The sequence below is a fragment of the Condylura cristata genome, unplaced genomic scaffold (genome assembly GCF_000260355.1).
Source record: "Condylura cristata isolate star-nosed mole 26May11 unplaced genomic scaffold, ConCri1.0 scaffold00024, whole genome shotgun sequence".
NCBI classification, from domain to species: Eukaryota; Metazoa; Chordata; class Mammalia; order Eulipotyphla; family Talpidae; genus Condylura; species Condylura cristata.
Genome location: NW_004567125.1, coordinates 27,814,575 through 27,836,018, shown reverse-complemented (window position 1 = coordinate 27,836,018; position 21,444 = coordinate 27,814,575). Strand labels below are relative to the sequence as shown.

The following is a 21,444-nucleotide window of genomic DNA, read 5'->3' as shown; positions in this document are numbered from 1 at the left end:
TGTTTGAAGGTTCATGCTACTTACTTGTGACTGTTTCTGTTGGATAAGCTGCAGCACCTCATGAGTGAGCCGATAATCCTTGGACCGAGCATCCGTGAAGACATAGATAAAAGAACCAGGAAGAGAAATTTCCAAGGCAATTTTTATGGCTCCAATACTCATTTCTGGACAATCACCACCACCCTGTTAAGGAGCAGAGAACAAACATGAAACTGTTCCATCAGCAGAAAAGAAAAGGCAATTCAAGTGATAGCAAGTTGCCTTAGAAGCTTTAGAACAAGTAAGTTCTCTTCAATATTATTTGCTGTCAATTTGTCACCAGTATGTGGCAAATTGCACAGGGCAATTTTCACATGTCAAGCTTGATTTGCCACCAGCATACAAGCACATTGGTATAGACCCCAGACCCCTCATTTCTGCTCAAATGTCACCTATCAGAAAAACCTTAATGACCACCTTTTATAAAGTACACCCAAGTCAACCCTTTCACATTTTTTACCCTTGCTTTATTTTTCTTACAAATTCGATCTCTGTGTTTTTCTACTTGAATGGGTTCAACATATTTTCTGAAACAAAAATGGTCCTAACCTTAAGAGGAATTCTCGTCACATTTATTTCCTTCAAAAAAACAAAGATTTATAGATACAATGAGCATATTATATTTACATATATATATATACATAAAATGTTATATATATAAAATGCTTTATATATATATAAAATGTTGTATATATAAAACAATATATATATAACATTTTGTTTTAGGAATATAATTCTAAAACTTTTATGGGAATAATAATAGTTTATAACATTATATATGTTTCTCAGGTATACAACATTATAAATCTGTATCTGTATATACTACTACATTCCATTTACCATTAACAGTATAAATGCATCCTTCACCATACCACTGACCCCTTTTTTTCCTGTTCTGTTTCCTATCTAATCTTCTGCTCTTTCTATTATCAAACTTTATTTTCCTCCACAATAAAGACATGTAAATATATCATATATTCCTACTTAAAATCTTTCACTAACAACTTGTGTTGGATCAAATTATGCCTCTATTTTCTCTCTTCTGCTGTTGTCTCTCTAAAAGTTGTTTTCTTTCAACTGTTTGGAGGTTCCTCAAACTGCTAAACTTGGAGCTTCTATATGACCCAGCAATCCACCCTAGGTATCTACCCAAAAGTCACAAAAACACTGACTCAAAAAAGATACCTGCACCCCATGTTTATTGCTGCTTTCCATGGAAATAATAATGCTCAAAAGTAGATGACTGGATTAAAAAGATGTGGCGCATATATACAATGGAATATTATTCAGCAACCAAAAAAAAAAAAACACACATGCCTTTTGCAGCAACATGGATGGAGCTGGAAAAGATCATGCTTAGTGAAATAAGCCAGACAGAAAGGAAAAATACTGGGTGATTTCACTCATAGCAAGAGTATAATGGACCAGACAAGAAAATAATAATAATAAATAGCCATATACCAGAGACATTTTATGGGGGAGGGGTGGAGAATGGGATCAAAAACAGTGGGGGGAAGGAAATGCACTGGACTATGATGATAGCACATGGGTCATTTGGTGATGAGAAGCCCACGGGGATTACAACTGAAATGGAAAAATGCACAAAGTGATGTAAAAATAAACTATCATTTTATTTTTTTTTTTAAATGTTTTCTTTCCACTGAAACTATTTCCTGTTCTTTGAATCTGCTGCTGACTGCACACCTTAATCACTTTAATCCTTTCATTCAAGTGATTTTCTACTACTTCATCTCTGCCATCAAACACACCTCACAAAACTAGATTCTTCCATTTTCTGTAAGCTTTTTGAATGCAGAAACTGCTTTGCTGCTGTCCTTGAGCCCTCGGGTCACAGTATTTGCCAGCCATGCAGAAATCACAGAGTAAATATTTGTCAAATTAGACTACTTTTTGTCAAAAGTTGAGATAATCTGCTTTCCTCTCTTTAAAACTTTCTCTTTTATTCCAGTCAGTCATACTTCCTCACTCTACAGATGTACTTTTATACCCTTTACTTTTAAATGATCCATAAAATAATTTCCTTTGTGAAATGGTTATTTGGGGAATTATCTCATGCAACAAATGCCTTGACTGAGCACCTGTGTGCTAGGAACGTGGGAAACAGCTACTGGGCACAATAGTAGTTTTTGTCTGTTGTGGGAATAATTTTTACTTTGGCCACCTTCGCATATCTAACTAGATATTTGGGTTTATGCAAAAACTCTAATTACTTTTGTTTTAAAAGCTTAAACAGAAATACTCGTCTGTGCTTACCATTGCACAACTGAGTTAATCATGATATAATTTATCCATTCCCCAAATAGTTGCTGAACATTCAAGGACATTAATGTAGCTCTATGGTAGCACAACTCTAAAGAGGGAATAATTCACTTTTGCTAATTGTCACTTATTACCAAGGGACTGGACATCTTCAGGTTATGGATTAGCATCAGAATAGCAATGAAATCGCCAGAGATATAATAAACCTTCATTTAGGAAGTGAAGGAGAGTATCTGAATTATTTGACTTGTTCAAGATGCCTTAGTTGATGCCACACATCATCCAAGAGTATACTCTAGAAACCATTAGACCTTAGAAGTGACTACAAATTACTTTACCCCACTGAGGTCCCTCATACCTTCAGGTTCTTCCTAAAAATTGAATGTAGTCCACCCCCAAAAAATGCATTGAAATGGAGTCTCTAAGCCTTTAAGCAATGTTTATGCTATGTATTTGAAAAGATTAAAATTACATATTAATGAAACCACTACCACACATTTTCTGTAAGTATTGGCATCACCAATACTTTTCTTCTGAAAAAAGTATCTGTGCAACACTGAACCTTCTATCAATGAAGCTTAATATTGGTTAATACCCAAAAGAAAGAGTGTGATGAGCTGAAACAGTTATACCCATACAAAGAATTTCACAATTATAATATGAGAGGCACCCCTTTTATGTCTTAGATTTTTTATATCATAGACTCCAAAATGAAGTCATCATTTTTATGAAAGAACTAATAGAAGTCTGAGAGCAGAAAGAAAATTGGAGAATGTTAAGCCAAAAGATCCAATCTGATTGATCCAGTATATCAAAAACACATAGCGAATGTGCTTATATTCCCCTTAAAGTGAATTATATAGCTTAGGTAATTTTTTTTTTCCAGCTGTGGAAATCAATGTAGTCTTTACAATAAAAAATAATGATTCTGTCCTGAACTTCACATTTGTAGGCACAGATTCTATTGTAAGTATACTGGTTACATTTTGATTATATATTGTTCTAAAGAATAAAACTTCTCTTCCCGAAATAGTATAGTACTTTTAAATTATTACCATTCTGCTTATTGCAGTTAGTGATTAACTTGATTTTAAAAATCATTATTAACTCATAATTCACCTTAGTGAAACTATTAGTCTATATCATTATTAATGTAGATTACTGAAAATATGTTTGTTTTTCCACAGGAATTTATCACATAACGTTATATACTTTTAAACACGACCTAGCTAATTCTTAAGTCTGCTTTTCTAGTCATTTTGTCATAACTTTTAAAATGGCTTGTAAATGTAATATTTTAGATAATATGGTAAACACTAACTTATCTTCTATGCCCACTGAGTACTTTAAGAACGGCTAGCAGAAGTAGGGAAATGATTGTTTTATTTATTTTATTTGACTAAAATTTAAATAAAGACATTAAAGAAGGAGCCCTCCCTGGTGGTGCAGCAGGTTAAAGCACAGCACTGAGAAGCTAACACCACTTCAGCATGAGTTCGACCCCGCCTGCCCCGGAGGTGACCACATGGCATGGCAGACCTCTCCTGACCGGCCCACTGCTCCTTTCAGCAGTGTACTTTGTCGATCTGCCTGTTCTGCTCCCCACTCTGTTTCTGGTGAATCTTCTCACCCTCTGCATTTCTGGCCTGTATCCCAGTTCTGTATGCATAAATAAATAAATCTTAAAAAAAAAAGAAGACATGAAAGAAGTATTAATTTTTATACTGATAACATTTTGAAATAGTATCTTGGATATATTAGGTTAAATGGATTTTTAAAATTAATTTCAACTTTTAGAAAATTACTTAAATGGCTCATATTTTTGTTGGCCAACACTGCTTCAGACTGATATGTTTGGTTTAATAATCTAGGCTTCATTCTAGATAAATATCTGCAAAGGAGACTAACTGACCTTTTAAAAGTTCTCCATGAACTTTATTTCCTATCAGAAGTTATTAGAAACAAAATTCAAGTTGCTTTCATCTAGGAATCAAGATCTAGCTACAAAACTATAGATTATTGATTTTGTTCAAATTTTATAGTTTTCATATTTACACATATATATGCAAATTATAATTCTATTGATAGTTATAATGAAGTTGTGAAAGGTATTTCAGATAGAAAAAATCAACACTGATGGCCCTCCCTGGTGGCACAATAGGTTAAAGTGCAGCACTTCAAGCTAGCCACAGCTGCTTCAGTGAGAGTTCGATCCCCAGCCCAGAAGATGATCCACATAGCCAGGTAGACCTCTTCTGTCTCTCTCTCTGCTCCCCTCAGCAGTGTACTTCATCAGTCTGCCTATTCTGCTACCCTCTCTGTCTCTGGTGAATCCTCTCACTGTCCCTGCACCTCTGTCCTGTACCCCAGTACATAAATAATCTTTAAAAAAGAAAAGAAAAAAAATCAATTCTGAAAAGGCAGAAGCATGTCACCTTTCACACACACACACAAGGACTTCACTCACGGGTTTGTTATAGTATTCCCCAAATTCACAAGTGATGTCTGATTTTTTTTAATGTAGACAGAGTAGGACTAAAGAGAACTGGTGATTATGCATGTTAATATACAAACCTTACAAAGTCAGATACATTGATACATTAACATGATTTGTTTCAAACTCATGTAAGTGTTTGAAATTTGAGGGCAAAGGATTGTAGCTAAAACTATAAAAAGGAAGTCCTTTAAGTTTTAAGTTCAAACAAAAAGTAAGTAACTGTTTATAAGCATTCTTTTCTGTCTTGACCTGAATACCAAGTAGGAAGAAAAAAAAAAAAAGGAAACTAATATTCCATAAAACATCCTGATGAAGAAATGTAGAACTGATGAAGTTGAATCTATGAAAGGGCTCATTAATTTGATTCTACTACTGATAATAAGGCACTCTACTTATATGATCTTAATGGATAGCTGCCTTGAGACAGTATTGTCACGTATGCTTTTTACATGTTACTTTTTACGTCAACTGATGATGCAGGTATCATTTTGGCACATTTTATTTTGAACAGAGCACCAAACCTTGGAAATCCTTTTCCTGGGATCACACAGTTAGTAGGTAAAAGAGGGGAGACTTGAGCTCATTATTGTCTGGCTTAAGGTTCATGGAGAATCCAGTGAGGGCTTTTATTATCTTCATCAGTTTCTCTGTCTGCTAGCAAGCAGCTTATCAGAGACACTCAAAAGTAGAGGAAGCGATCGCCCTCCTACCAGATACCCACATAATGTTCATTTTTTTATTGTAGCATTCCTTCCATGGTGTTATAATTTATCTTCTCCTAGATCTTTGTTCATCAAGTAATTTAGTAAGGGCTTCATTGTTGTTTGATAAATAAATAGATAATGAGCAATGAATAAATGAGTGATTGAGATTGTGCAAGCAATCTTTTTAAATTTTTTTATACTTACTTATTTTCTTACATCATTGTTAATTTATGTAAGGAATCTTGAAACAATCTATAGGCATAGTTGTTAGAGTTAACCTGAGCTCTACTCAAACCTAATCCATCTCATTTCCTGTGATGTAATTCCAAAGCTAAGTCCCATAAAAATACGAGTGTCAAAAGCTGCTCTTTAACCAAATATATACATATATACATAATGTATATAATAATAATATGTATGATGTATGTGTTATATTCAGTAGAATATAAAACTAAGTCTTCCCATCTGTCATCTCTCTCTGCCTCTATCTTGTCTTTTGGCCTCTCTTTCATCCTGGCATACAATCAGATTTAATATTTAACAAAAGAAAACAAACACAGCTATGTAAATGTATCCCTCCAAACCACATAAATCTGCACACACATGAAAATGAAAGGTGTGAGGGAACTGAAGTGTTTAATGCATTGAATTACATAATTCCCTAAATGTATACAAGAAGGGTCTGACTTTGTCAACTTTATGTTTTTATTTGAACACTAAAACATAATTAATTGGTGCTAGTAGGCACATTCTTGCTCAGTAATTTGATATTCATCTTATCTCTATAATTCTACTGATGGTTACTATTTAATAAGTTGCCAAGACACTTCAGAGAGAGGAAAAAAAATATGTATTGAAAAACAGAAACATCTGACCTTTCACAGTAAATGCAGCTCCTGGAATTAAAGGAAAAAATGATCTGTAACCTCAGAGTTACAGTGATAATTATGTTAAAAAAACAAATTCCTGGAAAGCAATATTAAATAAGAATAAATGGAAACAGTATCAGTCAAGGGAGTAATAAAACATAGATAAACGTGCTGTCTTTTCTAAATACAAGAGAGTGTGGGAGTGGCACTAAAATAAATTGAACCATTAAGCCTTAAGAGGAGCTGGTGAAAAACGAAGTCTCTGTCCAAAACCTAACGGGAAAATGCTCTTCAAACAAGGGATCAGAGAACAGGGAACACTAATCTTGGAACAAGCTCTTGCCTGTGCCTGTTCTTTCTCTTCTATTGACCCATTTTAGTTCCTCTATTCTCATCCATCCTCAATGAACTAGTGTTTGCACCAGTTGTTTTCCAGTTATGCCTAACTAAGCAATCAGAAAATGAGACTTCATGGTAGGCTCATGCCTGAGACCAAAAGAATCTGAACTGGCATTAACAAAGAGTACATCCTACTAAGCCTGGTTTCAAAGCCAGACTGTATTCTTTCAACATGGAACACCCATTTCTTGAAATGCCTTCTGTGTTTAACTTGCCCTTTACCTATCAAATTTTAGGAATGAAACTCAGTTGTAAGCTGAGCAAATGCTACAACCCTCAGTTTTCTTTCTTAAAATATGGTTATGTGATCCTAAAACCAAGAAAACAGAATGTACATATGGAAATCATTTACACTGAAGTGAATCTAATTTAAAGATGCAAATAGCAAATAAATCAGAATGACTAGAGGCCTAGTTTCTCAGTGCCATGTGCTGGGCTTCAACATAGAAAATATGGAAAGATATACCACAGCAGAGGTTTTCAGAGCCCAAATCTTTTCAGAGTCCATAATAAACAACAAAAATGTTATAACCCAAGGATACCACTACGACGTTCTTTACAGTGATCACCAGACAAGCTTCAAGAAAATGCAATCCAAGCCAAAGCATCAGAGAAGCAATGACCTCCAGTCCAGATGCATTAAAGGTGAACATTTACAACCATTTCCAGGCTTTCACATGACCACCTGTCAGCAGTAAGAGTCTAACTCTTTAGTAATTGATCTTTTCACTTGAGCATTCTTTCATGCTGGGTCTTTGAAATAGATTCAGTCTCCTTCAACTCAAACAATCATAAACATACAATTGTGCAGGCACTCAGGATTTTGATTAATAAACCAGAAAATGATGAGCCTTCATATTTTAAAACTTTACAAAAAATTCACAACTCACATGAATTTTTATGGTCCATCATCCCTTCAAGAGACTGCCTGAAGGCAACCATGCATAACAAAATATCATGTTATAGCTTCTAATTATAAAAAGATGTGGAAGTACACAGGGTTAATAATAGGCAAAAGTGGGAAGCCAAGAAATGGTAACTTGGTATTTTCAGTTTCCATTTCAGTAACACTCCTCTACTGTACTTCTTTTTAAAAATTGATTTACAATCATTGTTCATTTTTGTAATCCCCATAAAATTCCCACCATCAAATCACCCATAGTACTTGTGGTCTGCCCTCCTGTGTTTTGACCCCTCTTCCTCCCCGTCCCCTACTATGTGTGTCCTGGATTTATAGTTTGCTTGCCAATTTTGTCTTTTTTTCTGTCCCCCTGTTTGGTTCCCCTATATTCCTCCTCTAAGTGAAACCATCTGATAATTTTTCTTTTTCCTTCTGACTTATTTCACTAATCATAATCCCTTCCAGCTCCATCCATGTTGCTGTGAGTGGCATGAGTCTTTTTAGACTGCTGAGTAGTAATGCCTCTCTCCCCTTCACATACTCTGTGCCATTTTACTGTGACCTTCTCTTTTCCTGGCAAATGATGACCCTGCTGCTTGGGTGGGAGTGATTTTAGGTTTGTCCTAACAGGCTACCTAGTTTACTTGGGAAGAAAGAGCCAGGCAGGGACAAGACAGGGTCTAAGGAGGTCAAGGTAGCCAATCAGCAGCTTATTCAAGGACTAGGCATTTACTCCGCATGTACTTCCTCTAAGCAGGCTTCCTTTCTTCCCATTATCCCTCTCTTAAGAGCTATCTCATTCTCTACTACTCCACTGCCTGCTCACTAAAACCCCTGATAATCTGTCCCAACACTCTCCAATGAAGCACATCTGCTATCAACTTCATTATTGGTTAGTTAAAGGATATTGCAGTGTTGTGATTTTCATTTAATGTGATCAAAATTTTTTTATTTTATGCACTGTTGTCTTGGAAAAAATTATCAGTACAGTACATTTTACTAATTAAATCATTATCCTTTATGAACAATTTATAGAGAAGTTTCAGATAGACAAATTTCATGTTTTCTTAAAGTAACAGTCAGATTTTGGTGAAGTAAGTACCAGATCATCGCCAAAGAGGAGGAAACACACACACACACACCAGATAACTGAAAATTCTTAAAAGTCAATGTGAGCATACAAGAATAGAGACCAGTTTTGTGTGGCATGAATCTAGGCACCGCAGATCAGTTATTCCTCTTGTTCAATATTATTTTGTATCATGTATTTACCTGTAATGAATCATTTATTTATCCTTAATAACATTCCCACACGTGCACTTTGAAAAAATGGTCAAGAAATATCCCAACATAATCCACATTTTAACTGGATATATATCCTGCTCTGAAAAAGCAACCTAATAGCAGCATGTCCTTCTAAACTCTGTCCTATGTCCTTTGAAGTATATACAAAAGATAATAAAGAAATCAACCAGTTATTTGCTTCTGGATAGGGAATCAAGATGGATAGGGTACCAAGAAAGAGCTAAACATTCCCCCCAGTGCCTCCACTCTCCTACCTCAGTTCCATCCTTCACTCCTGAAGGATATATGTGATAATTTACCCTTCAGAGAATCTAGCAGAAAATGATAGTTTTATTAGCTTTAGATTATAAGAATTTTCAACTCTAACAATAATCAGAACTTAAAAGTATGCATACGGTATAAATATTACCTTTCTATCTCTTAAAATACATCTCATTCTGTTTCTTTGAGGTGTTTGTGAGCTCACACCTAAATAAGTTAGAAGTAGCAAGATCATGTTGAGGAAAAGAAGTAACTTTTTATTTACGATGACATTGTCACTTGCTATTTTAAAATATTAGGTGTGCCAATTGTTCAGTGACCAGAGGTAGAAAGAGAAGCTAAAATCTAGAAATAAATGCACTACCTTGCAGAAGAGGCCAGCTCTAGACTTGAATCTGTCTTTAATTCTCTACTGCCTTACATTGAAATAAAACACAAAGAGAAATTATATAAACAATTTGATTAGATTAATAAGGTTATTTAAACCAATATTTACAAGGAAAGTAGCAAAGTGATAAAAGAAACTGACTTTGGCACTAAATGCTCCCAGTTTCGCTACTTGCCGATATGGTGACCTAAGACATGTTACCTAATATCTCAACACTTGAGTATCCTCATTTGTAAAATGGAATAAGACAAATTTGTGTGAGCTTGAACTAAAATAACATTTAAAATACTTCTAAAGCCTTTTAAAAGGTACACTTCCATACTTATTGCTCCTTTATGGTAGAAACATTTGGTGATTATTTCCTTTATAAGACTATAGAATGCTAATGGTAGTATAACAGCAGTATTAATGGGTAATGTATACTGAAGCCTGATTTGCAGCCAGAAACTAGTTCTACTGTTCTGGAAACTTTTATTTGCAATGATGAGTTATACTCTATCTTCCCATACAGACATGCATATGTCACTTGTAAATCAAATACATTAAGAGAACTTAAATGGAGGCCCTCCCTGGTGGTGCAGTGGGTTAAAGCACAGCACTAAGAAGCTTAAGCCACTTCTACAGGAGTTCGATCCCTGCCTACCCTGGAGGTGACCACATGGCGTGGCAGACCTCTCCTGTCTCACCTGCTGCTCCCCTCAGCAGTATACTTCATCAATCTGCCTGTTCTGTTCCCCACTGTCTCTGGTGAGTCCTCTCACCGCCCCTCCTCCTCTGGCCTGTGTGTATAATAAATAAGTTCTGTGTGTATAAATAAATAAATCTTAAAAAAAAAAGTTGGCATGTAAAATATTCTGAAATCAGCATTATCTTTGCCCACTTCTTTTTCATAGTTGTTATCTGGCTCTCCTTTGGAAAGGAAATGAATTTAATCCTAACATCAATTGTTAGAATTTTCCTACAGCAAAATATGTCCCCCCCAATATTAGTCTGTTAAAGTTTATATCTATAGTTCTGTTTCTGTTAAAGAAGGACAATAACTAGGTTATAGTCTTCATAACTTTATCTTGTTGCTATGTGGTGAAGCTGTTCACATATTTTCAGTTATATTCCTCCTTTTTAAAGTCAATTACTGAATCTTCACAAAGGAAAATCAAATTATATGTGAAACTTCTCAGTTTGGGGGTATCAACTACCCCAAAGTTAGAACTGTAGTTCCATTATAATAGAAAGATCTATTTTTTACATTTCAGATGTTTGACTAATGTGTTTTTTGTTCTTTAAAATACAAGGATAAAAGGCTTGAAAGCATATTACTGCCAACACCATTTTCTAAAAATCAACAAACTTTATAGTTTCTTATAAAGAATGTGACCCGAGGCAAGGCTTTGCACTGATATTTACAAGGATATTAATTCCCAAAGCTCTGTGTGATTTGAATACCATTTGTTCTCATTTGTCTTCCCTTCTTTTCCCCAAGAGAAATCTCAGTTGCTTTTCAAGTTTCTTCTCTGTATTCCAGATAAAAGAGGATAAATCACAATAAAATTAATGTTCTAAATTTAATGATTTAAGTTTAGCAAGTTTTGGCTTATTTTTTCTTAGAAAAACTTAAATTACTTTTCCTCAAGTTAATTCCATATCTCTGTAAGAAAAACAGCTAAGCCTAGTACAATATTAGTGGGTGATTAATTTATTTCAAAATGAACTTTCTTGTTTTCAAAATTATCACAAATATGAAAGGGGTATTTTTAAAGATTTTATTTTTTTAATCCAAGTTGGTTTTAACAGGACCACAGTCTTTTATTTAAAAAAAAAATATTTATTTATTCATAAAGAACTGGGGTACAGACCAGAGGTACAGGGGCAGTGAAAGGATTCATTAGAGACAAAGTGGGAGCCGAACAGTCAGACAGACAACGTACACTGCTGAGGGGAGCAGTGGGTGGATCAGGAGAGGTCTGCCGTGCCATGTGGATCACCACTGGGGCTGGGGATCGAACTTGCATTGAAGTGGCTGGGGCTTGCTTGCAGTGCTGTGCCTTAACCCTTTGCGCCACCAGGGAGGGCCAGGGCCACAGTCTTAATGCTCTTGATATCAGTGACTGTGGGAAGTTATTAGAAATGGCTGGAGGGGGAATTAATAAGTGTATCTTGCACTATTTTATGAAATTTTGGAAATCTCATATTTATGATATAATAAAATGTTCTCCAAGACAACACAGAAAACAAAATATGCTCTTTAGACTAGGTGTTAAGAAATATAATCTACAGTCTTTCATATTTAACTTAATAAACATTTTTGCCATTAATTTAATAAAGAATTCACTAGAAACTTTGAAAATGAAAACACTTTCATGGTACTGCCCCCCACCCATGCCTAGAACAATGCCCAATGTCAAATGAAGGGAAAAGTAAATATTTGATTTCTTCCCAGGCTAGTTGTTCTACATTAGCATTCTCTTGGATCCCCAAACAATGTTAAAAAAAATCATTTAAGTCAGCCCAGAGCAAACCTCTAGAGAAACAGATACCAGCTTCCAATCCAGGGGAAAAAGAAAGATTCTTTTCTTTAACAAAGATGCTACATGACCCTATGGAGTCATCTGTATCAGATTCCATTCCAAAGGGTGGGAAGGGAGGGTCCTGGTTAGGGAATCAATGGAGTGTGAGTCAGAAGTTAGGATCCTCCACCCCTGAGACAAATGGAGAAAGAGTCAAGGCACTCCCTAAAGATCTCTGAGAACAAAAGAAAGGGAGAGGCAGGAAATCAGAAAGGGTCAACTCCAAGTCTCATTGAGAATATAGGTACTTTGATTCTGGCCAGATAACCAAGAATATAGTCTGCCTCTCATCTTGTAAGTAAGTAAGTAAGTAAGTAAGTAAATAAATAAATAAATAAATAAATACAGTAAATCCCTTCCTAATATTATATCAGAAATCCATTTCTTTGCCCTTCTAAATATCTGTGTATTGAAAATGTATCAGGCTTTTAAGGTATCCTTTATAATGTCAAGCAATATTTTCGTGTTACATGTGTAGTGTTCCATTTTTAAAAGAAGTCACCCTCAAATAATATTTATGCAGTAAAATATTAAAAAGTCCACTTGGTTGTAGACGCTGGCTCATTCCACAGGAGGTTCAGACACTCAGTGAAAAGACAAGGCATTTACCCTTACGTTCCCAGTAGAACAGGGGTGTTGGGAGTGACCAAAGATTTACTGACAAGGACTGAATTAGGGTGGTAATGAATTGAGCCTTGCATCCAAGCTTGATAAGGTGGTAATAAACTGACCTTGTATCCAGGATGGGACTAGCTGAAGGTGATAACGAACTGGGCCTCACATCAAGGCAATGAGTCACCCCTTTGAAATCTGAGCTTAGGACTTATATAGGAGACCCTTCCCCTTACTGAGTTGGCAGTAGTTGCGGACCCCACCTAGGGGCGGTGGGGCTCCATCTCAGCTGCTGCCGGAGAGCAATAAACTCTGCTTGCTCAGCCTTTCTGCCTCCCGTTTTTCTTTCTTGAGGCCGATCACAGAAGTTGGGACAAAACAAGGGGAACATAAGCAGTTGAACCACCAAGGCCAATATAATGTCTAAAAACTATGATCCATGTACAGGATGGAAATTTCTATGTAAGATTTTTTTTTCCAGAAAACTCAGACATACACAGTGACAAAAAAAATCGCTATACTGAGAGTGGGACAAATAAATTGTAAATGAGAATCATATATTAACTGAAAAAGAATGACTAAAAAGAAAATGGAGATTATTAGTAGAAAATATTATCATATTTAGACATTTAGTAGAAGAGAAAAATATTCAAAGGCTGTCTATAGAATCTATTTTATATTATATTAGTATATAATTACAATAGAGTTATGCATGAAAAAAAAACAAGATTGAATACATGTATATGAATGTCAAACTGAGTTCCTTATCCTACCCCCCATTATGCTATACTATATACAATTCTGATTCAAATATTCACCCAAAAGTGAGACAAATCAAAGTACTAAACTTCAAATACTATTTTGACTAATTTGTACATATGGGTATAAGCATTCATTCATTCATCCATCATAAATTAAACAAAATCTATATGCCCAGGATTGTACTAGGGTATTCAAGGATGGAGAATATCAGACATGGTCCTTCAAGGTGAAGCCTAAACTGCTCTGTGATGGAGAAATGCAATGAGATATGACCTAGCCCAGAAGACAAAGTTCTCTGAGGAGGTGGTATTCAAGATGAGAATCTAAGAGTGAGTGTTTTAAAATAGGTTTAGGAAGAATGAAATGACAGCAGAATGAAGAGCAAGAACTTCTGCAAGAACAGCATGCACATGCTCATGGGATCATTAAGAAATGAGGTTTTTCCTTTTGAACAAAAAGGCAATGAACAAAGAATAAAATAGAAGTATTTTTGAGGCTCTCCTTGGTGGTGCAACAGGTTAGGATGCAACACTGCAAGCTAGCCACAGCTGCTTCAGTGCGAGTTCGATCCCCTGCCATAGAGGTGATCCACATGGAGTGGTAGACGGAGTGGTAGACCTCTTCTGTTTTGCCCGCTGCTCCTGTTGGCGTGTCTTCATCGATCTACCTGTTCTGCTCCCCACTCTCTCTGGTGAAGCCTCTCACTCCCCCTGCACCTGTGGCTTGTACCCCAGTTCTGTATGAATAAATAAATCTTTAAAAAAAAATAGGAGTGTTTTTGAAATGACAGGACTGTGAACTAGCTTAAAATGCAAGAAAAGTGAGATGAGATGATCTAGGAGACAGGTTGGGGCTAATAGACTAGAGAATTTGATGAAGGTGAAGTAGCAGGTACAGTGTAAGAAGGTGCACAAAAAGCTTAATGGACAGATGCTTCTTCCTGGAGACTAAGGTGCTAGAATTAAAACAATGTGAGCACTGGAGTGGACTGAGATGGCAATAAGGATAAAGTCCAGAGGTTGTCTGACTTGCAGCAAGGAAATAAGGGGAGAAGATTCTAACTAGACCATTTCTATACAAGGAGAAGAACATATTTAAACCATGTCCAACAAGTAAGTGTCTTTGTTTTAATGAATGGATTTAAGACTAATGATCTGAAAGCAGCACAGTAGAGAAAGTTCATCTACAAGTGTATCGTCAAGTCCTATTTTCAAAGTAACATTTAACCAATGTTATTCATCTTCTCTGATAACCAAATTATACCTAAAAAGATTGTATAAAGGGCCTCACTGGTGGCCTAGGGGGTAAGGCTTAGCACTATCACCACAATAGCCTGAGTTTGATCCCTGGCCAGGATGCTGACACATTCTCACCCACTGCTTTTTCACCTCTCCTTTCTCACCCAATGCTCCCCTTTGCAACATATTTAATAAATCAATCTGTTCTTCCCCCTACTGTGTCCCTGATGACAGGGTAGGGAATTCTAAGCAAAAAAAAAATAAAAATTGTATATAAAAGCTATTGCTCCATTCATTCAGGACTCGGTTGAGAAAAAAAAAGTAGTACTGGAACTTAAAAACTGATAATTCAGATTCTACTCCTAAAAGAAATAAAATTGAAAAGCACTCACCTGAACATACAGTTCTCTGAGTTCAAATTGAAATTTTTTGGGATCTGTGGTAATTGTCACTGGGCCAATTTCTGTGAAGACAAAGATAACTTAGGTCAATAAATAATTATCAATAACAGCAAAAACTTTAATTTTCTTTGTTTGCAAATGTCTTTTCACTATGTACTCCATGGTTACTTATAATAAAAAATAGGAAAAGAACAAAAATATTTTCTCAGTTTATAACTACCAGTCACCAAAGAATAACTTACAATTTACTATAAAACAGGCATATCTAAAAGGGTATTTTCAGCCTGGAGAAATGCAAAGAGGTAGTCAAAAATATCATGTGACAAAGAGGCAGGAAGTTTTAGTCCCTTTTGACTGTCACTGATTACGGAGTATTTATTGAGCACTTACTTTGCTTTGGACTTTAATCACTTATTTGGCCTGTATTTCTGTTTTCCCAACTCTAAGTGCTTATTAGGTCTGCAACTTTTCTGTAAGTTAAGTTAACTCAAAATGAAAAGTTTAAAACTATAGAAAAAGAAAAAATACTCATTTTTAAGAACGTGCAAAAGCACAGACATACAAACGTTAAAAGTTCACAAAATCATCCATTTCCTTTTCTTCCCCATGGCTGGGGTGTTTGCATCATTGTAAATGTCCTCCTGTACTGGTTTGAATAAAAAATGATAGTTTAACCCCCTAAAAAAAAGCACTCTCCTAAAAAAAAAAAAAAACCCTTCAAAATAAATAAGCACAAGTGTCACAGCACATGAATCCATTACTTTCCTAGGTAAAGCTACATATTTTAGTAATAGTATTAGAATTTACCTGAGTATTATGTGTGTGGACATATTATTTTACATTCCCAAGGTGAATAAAGTTTTCTGTTTAATCTAGTAAAGATATAAACTGTATTCAAAACCAAAATATACAAGTACATACAAAATAGTTAAGATACTTAATATTAGCTCTTATAAAACATTTTTCTAGTTTCAAAGGCATTTTGCCAGAAAAGAATTCAGTGATTTCAATGGAAAAAATTAATTAGCCAAGCCTTTCATTATGTGCTAAATGTGATACAAAACAGACTATAGGATTTTAGAAATAAATGAGGTAAATAGAAAGGCAGAAAAATTTGTCTGCCATAACCAATGTCATTTTGCTGAGAACATACATGGAAAAATGCCTCCATCCTTCACTATCAATTAGACACCTTGCAGTATACCTTGCAGTATGCAGAAGGAATGGAGAGGCTGTTGGGGAAATTATGTGAAAATTCAAACATCTGCATTCCATACAAAACAGAACAGTCATTAGCTATGTAAAAGTCATGTCCCATGTATATGGAAAATCGGGAAGCCTACTCCCTCAAGATTTAACAAAGGCCTACTTTTTGCAAAATAATGCAAAACAGAAAAGAAAATGCCAGTTACATGCTGACATACAAATTGTCAACAGCATTGTCAAATCCAGTTTCTATGTCCATACATGGAATGATAGTTTAATAATCCTAGAGTTTAAATGTGAATATGCAAAAAGAACATAAAGAATATTCCCTATGTAATTAAAAAATAATAATAAGCCTAGATATATGCTTGTAATTCAAGAGTAGAGACAAGGAGATGCTATTAAAATAAGAAGCAGGAAGGGAGGGAGGAGCAGATGGGACTGAGGTGATGGTGCACTGGTGAATTTGGGGAGGAAATTCTAAGGGGTCTCCACCTGAGGGAGGAAAATAGCAAACATTGTTTAAAAATGAACAATGTTGTAAAATATATATAAATATATCAAATTAATTAATAATGCAAAAGTAAATGAAATAAGAGGAGTGGTTAACCTTCACTTAATTAGCCAGAGACTCCAAAATCTTTGTTGTCAACAAAGATGGGAAACTCTCTTGAATTTCATTAATAAACATTTTTGCAAACTACACTGGACAGCTAAGATAAATCTATTATTAGTTATGAGATATCATCAAGAGACACAGTCGCTTGCTGACTATATCCCTACAACTATAATCATTCTTTCCAACTCTTGAGTTGAATGATGACTATTTTGAAAAATCAGCCTGTTCCCTTTCAAGACAAACTCCCTCTGTCTTTCTCTTCACCTAAAGGAACTCTGTGCCAACTGTATCATGAGCAATTTCCTCTTCTCTTCCTTTTGCTCATGTTGGTTTCATCCCCTGCCAAGTCTTTGATGATACTCAGCAGGTACAACTGCATGTGCCAGCCTGAACATGGTCCTTAGAGAATTAAATGGGAAGTCTCCAAGGCCCTCTTTTCTATCAATCCCATGTTCAGCCTTAGGCGATACTCCCAGCATGAAGCTGCCTCACTTTCCCCACTGTCCAACTACCTATGCCCCTCTTCCTCTCCAAAGCCTGATTAAGTCTTGTTTCCTTCAATGTTTTGCCTTTTCTCCAACTTGCTTTAGTGTTGTTGTGAACATTAACGTATAATAAAAGTGTATACGATTTTTGACACAGAGCTCATCGATGCTGAGCTTATTCATTTAATTCTATTTAATTGTTTACAAAGAAAATCCACCAAAAATAAATATAAAAACAAAACATCAATCTCCAAATAGAATAAAACTACAAGAGGCATAACGGTCACTTGGGTCAATCTCCTTTCCTCCACTCTTGCTTGGTAGAGTGGCAAAATCACTTTGATGGAGAAGTATGGTCAGTTTCCCTGACAACCCCTGGGCAGCACACTAACAGTACCTCATTTCCAGATCTCCACCCTATCAAAGATTCTATCACTGCTAAATTTCTTCTTTTCTCTTTTGGACCACAGCAGGCACACAAAATCAGGAAATTCTATTTTGTCTCATGCGTGAAAATTATGTTTAACAGACAAAGGAAAATTATCTCTTTTGCCTAGCAGGTACTGTAATTGAACACACAGAGAAACACCTCTGGAAAGTTTCTATTTAAGTCTATTTTAACAATTAGACATTGAGTGGAGCCCTCTCTGGTGCAATGGGTGAAAATACATTAGCACCTATTTCAGTGTGAATTCAATCCAGGGAGGTGACCCACCCGTAGAAGACCTCTCCTCTCATGTCCACTGCTCCCTCAGCAGAGTACTTCATCGATCTGTTTATCCTGCCCCCCACTCTATCTCTGGTGAATCCTCTCATGGCCCCTGCACCTCTGACCTGTACCCCAGTTCTGTATGCATGAATAAATCCTTAAAAAAAAAAAAAGACACTGAGCACCTGCTCTATACTGATGCTCCAATAACATAGAAGACGAACAAACATGAATTCTACCCTTTAAAGTCTTGATGGTATAGTGAAGAAGATAAAACTGTAAATATTGCATTGCAGTACAATGCAGTTTGTATAGAAATAGAAGCACAGAAACAGAAATAGAAAAGATAGTGAGTGGGTATACTTACATAGAGGGCTTTTTTTTTTTTTTTTTCCCAGAAAGAACTAAGGTAGATTTCGCAACAGGTGAAAATTTGGGATTTTAAACTCGAGAGAACAAATAAATCTTTATTAAAGCTAATTCCTTTTTAATTCCATATACCAATACTCCCATATTCTATTAAATTACCCTTACTGCTATAAATATACTTGTAGTATTTTTATAACTCGTAACACTTTGTAAAGCATAGTGAATGAATACCAGCCTCACCACAACCACATAAAGAAAAACAAAAGAGATACACAGACAGTGGGAGATCAGATTAGTCAGGGTGCCCAGTCCCTGAGAGAGCTCCTACACTCTCTGGTGGGGCGGGGGTGTGTTGGAGAGTGGGAGTGGGCACAGGAAGGCATCTACTCCATGATATGGCAACTATCATCACTCTTGTGTCTGCCTCAGTGACTGCCAGCACAACAAGGTAAAAAAATGAGAAAAATAAAATAAAGATTAAACCTTTGAGAATAAAGTTTAAATCCTTCAGATCATTTATTTCTTCTTTTCCTCAAACCACAAAGTCACCATGCCATCGCTAAGGACTATGCTACAAAAACAGCCTTCTTTAACCAAAAGATTTGTTCTTTAATCAAGATATTTTTGCACATAGTCAAAATATCATTTTCTACGTAATGTCTTATTTTTAAAAACAAATGAAATATGAAGGTAAACTATGTTGTTACAAATATAAGCCACATGCTAAGCACCAGAAGATCATTTTTTATTAATATATAAAATGACATCTGAAACTCTAAGAAAGTCTTTCTTTTCTCATTAATTTTGTTATTTCCTGTTTCCAGGGATTTATCAGATGGGTAGGATTTATTTCCAGCATCTCAGCCATTGTTCTCTTAATCTGGGTTGCTAGATTGTATTTGAGAAAATAATGGAAAGAAGTTCACAATGTAATATTTTCTTTCCCTGCTTCACTTGGCAAGATTGATATACGGTTCCGCACTTCCTTTTTCCTTTCCACTTACAGAGCTCCTTACAGCTTTTCTTTACTCAAAATGGTTCCTTGATAATAAGGAATATTTATTGCTGCCTGATGGAATCCCAGTACTGCCTGTCCATGATTTGATATCAGTGTTCACAATTTGTCTATTTAAAAATTATACAGTTCTTAACATTATATTGTAATTACACATAAATACTAGAAAATAAAGCAAAACCTCTAACTAGTACTATAAGCCAATCAATCTGTGCAAGGCATTATAAAGGAATCAACGAAATAAAGAAGTACATAAATCACAGGACCTGCCATCAAGAAATTTAAACACAGTGGAAAACATTAAAAACAGCAAGTTGGGCCCTTCCTGGTGGTGCAGCGGGTTAAAACACAACACTAAGAAGCTAAAGCCACTTTAGCATGAGTTCGATCCCTACCCTGAAGATGACCCACATGGTGCGGCAGACCTCTCCTGACCCACCCACTGTTCCCCTTAGCACTATACTTCATGAGTCAGCCTATTCTGCTCCCCATTCTGTTTCTGGTGAATCCTCTCACCACCCCTGCACCTCTGGCCTGTACCCCAATTCTGTATGCATAAATAAATGCATCTTTAAAAAAAAAAAGCAAACCATGAAAAGTTGAAAAGAAAGCACCAGCATCAGAGAAAGGACAGGTGATACAAATGTGTAGAGACAGCAATTTTCTCAGTATCCAGAAAGAAGAGAGACCGTTGAGCAAATACATAATAAAGGCATCAGTGAGGATATGAGGTATGAGCTGGAACTTTAAAAAAACATTGGATTAACAAAGGGTGACAAAAAAAAAGAAGAAGAAGAAGAAAGAAAGAAAGAAATCTGAGGCATTGTGACATGTCTGCTCAAAGTCCCTTCCATAAGCTAAATCACAATATGTTCCACTTTCAAATTCCTATTTTCAGTCAATTAATTAAACATAATTCCCTTACAAAGTCTTCTATGTGGAAAATTGTTTGTCAAAGCATTAAAATTATCTGAATAAAATCTAAAAAATTATATTCCCTGCTTTGGGATGCTACAGAAAATCAGATTAATAACTATATTTACTGTTAACTATTTTCATTGTAATCTACAACACACTCTTTTCAGATATCATTAGTCTCAGTGAATTATAATGCTGTTGTCCAAAACCATTTATACATTCTCTGCATCTAACCTACAAACAGAATTATTTCCTGACTTTGAGATGAACTAATGCCAAATGAGTTTCAGGACTCATTTAAAGTATTCCTACTCACATGAGAACAGGTAATTTTCAAGACTACTTCAAGGCCCTGAATGACTGCTTTGACATGAAGTAATGCATTTGGCATTTGTGCTATATAAACTCCAGCTCAATGATAAATTGATTCAGAGCATTTTATCAAATATTAATTAAGCAGAATTCTGTTCCACTATCCAAAGAGATTACTCATTTAACAAGAAGCTGTATGATAACTTTAAATGCCTTAACAAAATGGAAGATAATATATGTACAATGCAAGGGTCACTTGGACTGCTGAACAGGATATAGAAAAAAAGTGTAAGCAGAAAAAAATTGTGAGCATGAATTCAGCAATGTTACACAGCTGTTTAGAACAGGAAGCAAAGAAGAATGCCTTAATAATTGATATAGGACTTTGAGGTATACTGAATAGGATGTTATTGCTTAGACTGGACTTAAGCCAGAGCTACAAGAAGCATACTTACAAAACAGCCGTGGGATTTTTAATGACCAACAAGTGAAGATTCTCAGTTTTACGTGTTATGCTAAGGATAAAATGGCATTTTTCACATCAAAATGTATCCATGGTTTGAAAAATATACTTAGAGAGAAGAAAACAGA

The 21,444-nt window shown here is 35.6% G+C and overlaps 1 protein-coding gene across 1 annotated transcript in view; it reads right to left on the bottom strand.

Annotated features, from left to right (window-relative positions):
- HMCN1 (hemicentin 1) overlaps positions 1-21,444 on the bottom strand; it is a 442,964-nt gene that overhangs the window by 325,848 nt on the left and 95,672 nt on the right. Inside the window, exons 2-3 of the mRNA XM_004688154.2 lie at positions 15,212-15,282; positions 25-183 (exon numbers count right to left, since the gene is read on the bottom strand). Of these exons, the coding sequence (XP_004688211.1) occupies positions 25-183; positions 15,212-15,282 (230 nt within the window). The remainder of the gene's footprint in view (positions 1-24; positions 184-15,211; positions 15,283-21,444) is intronic.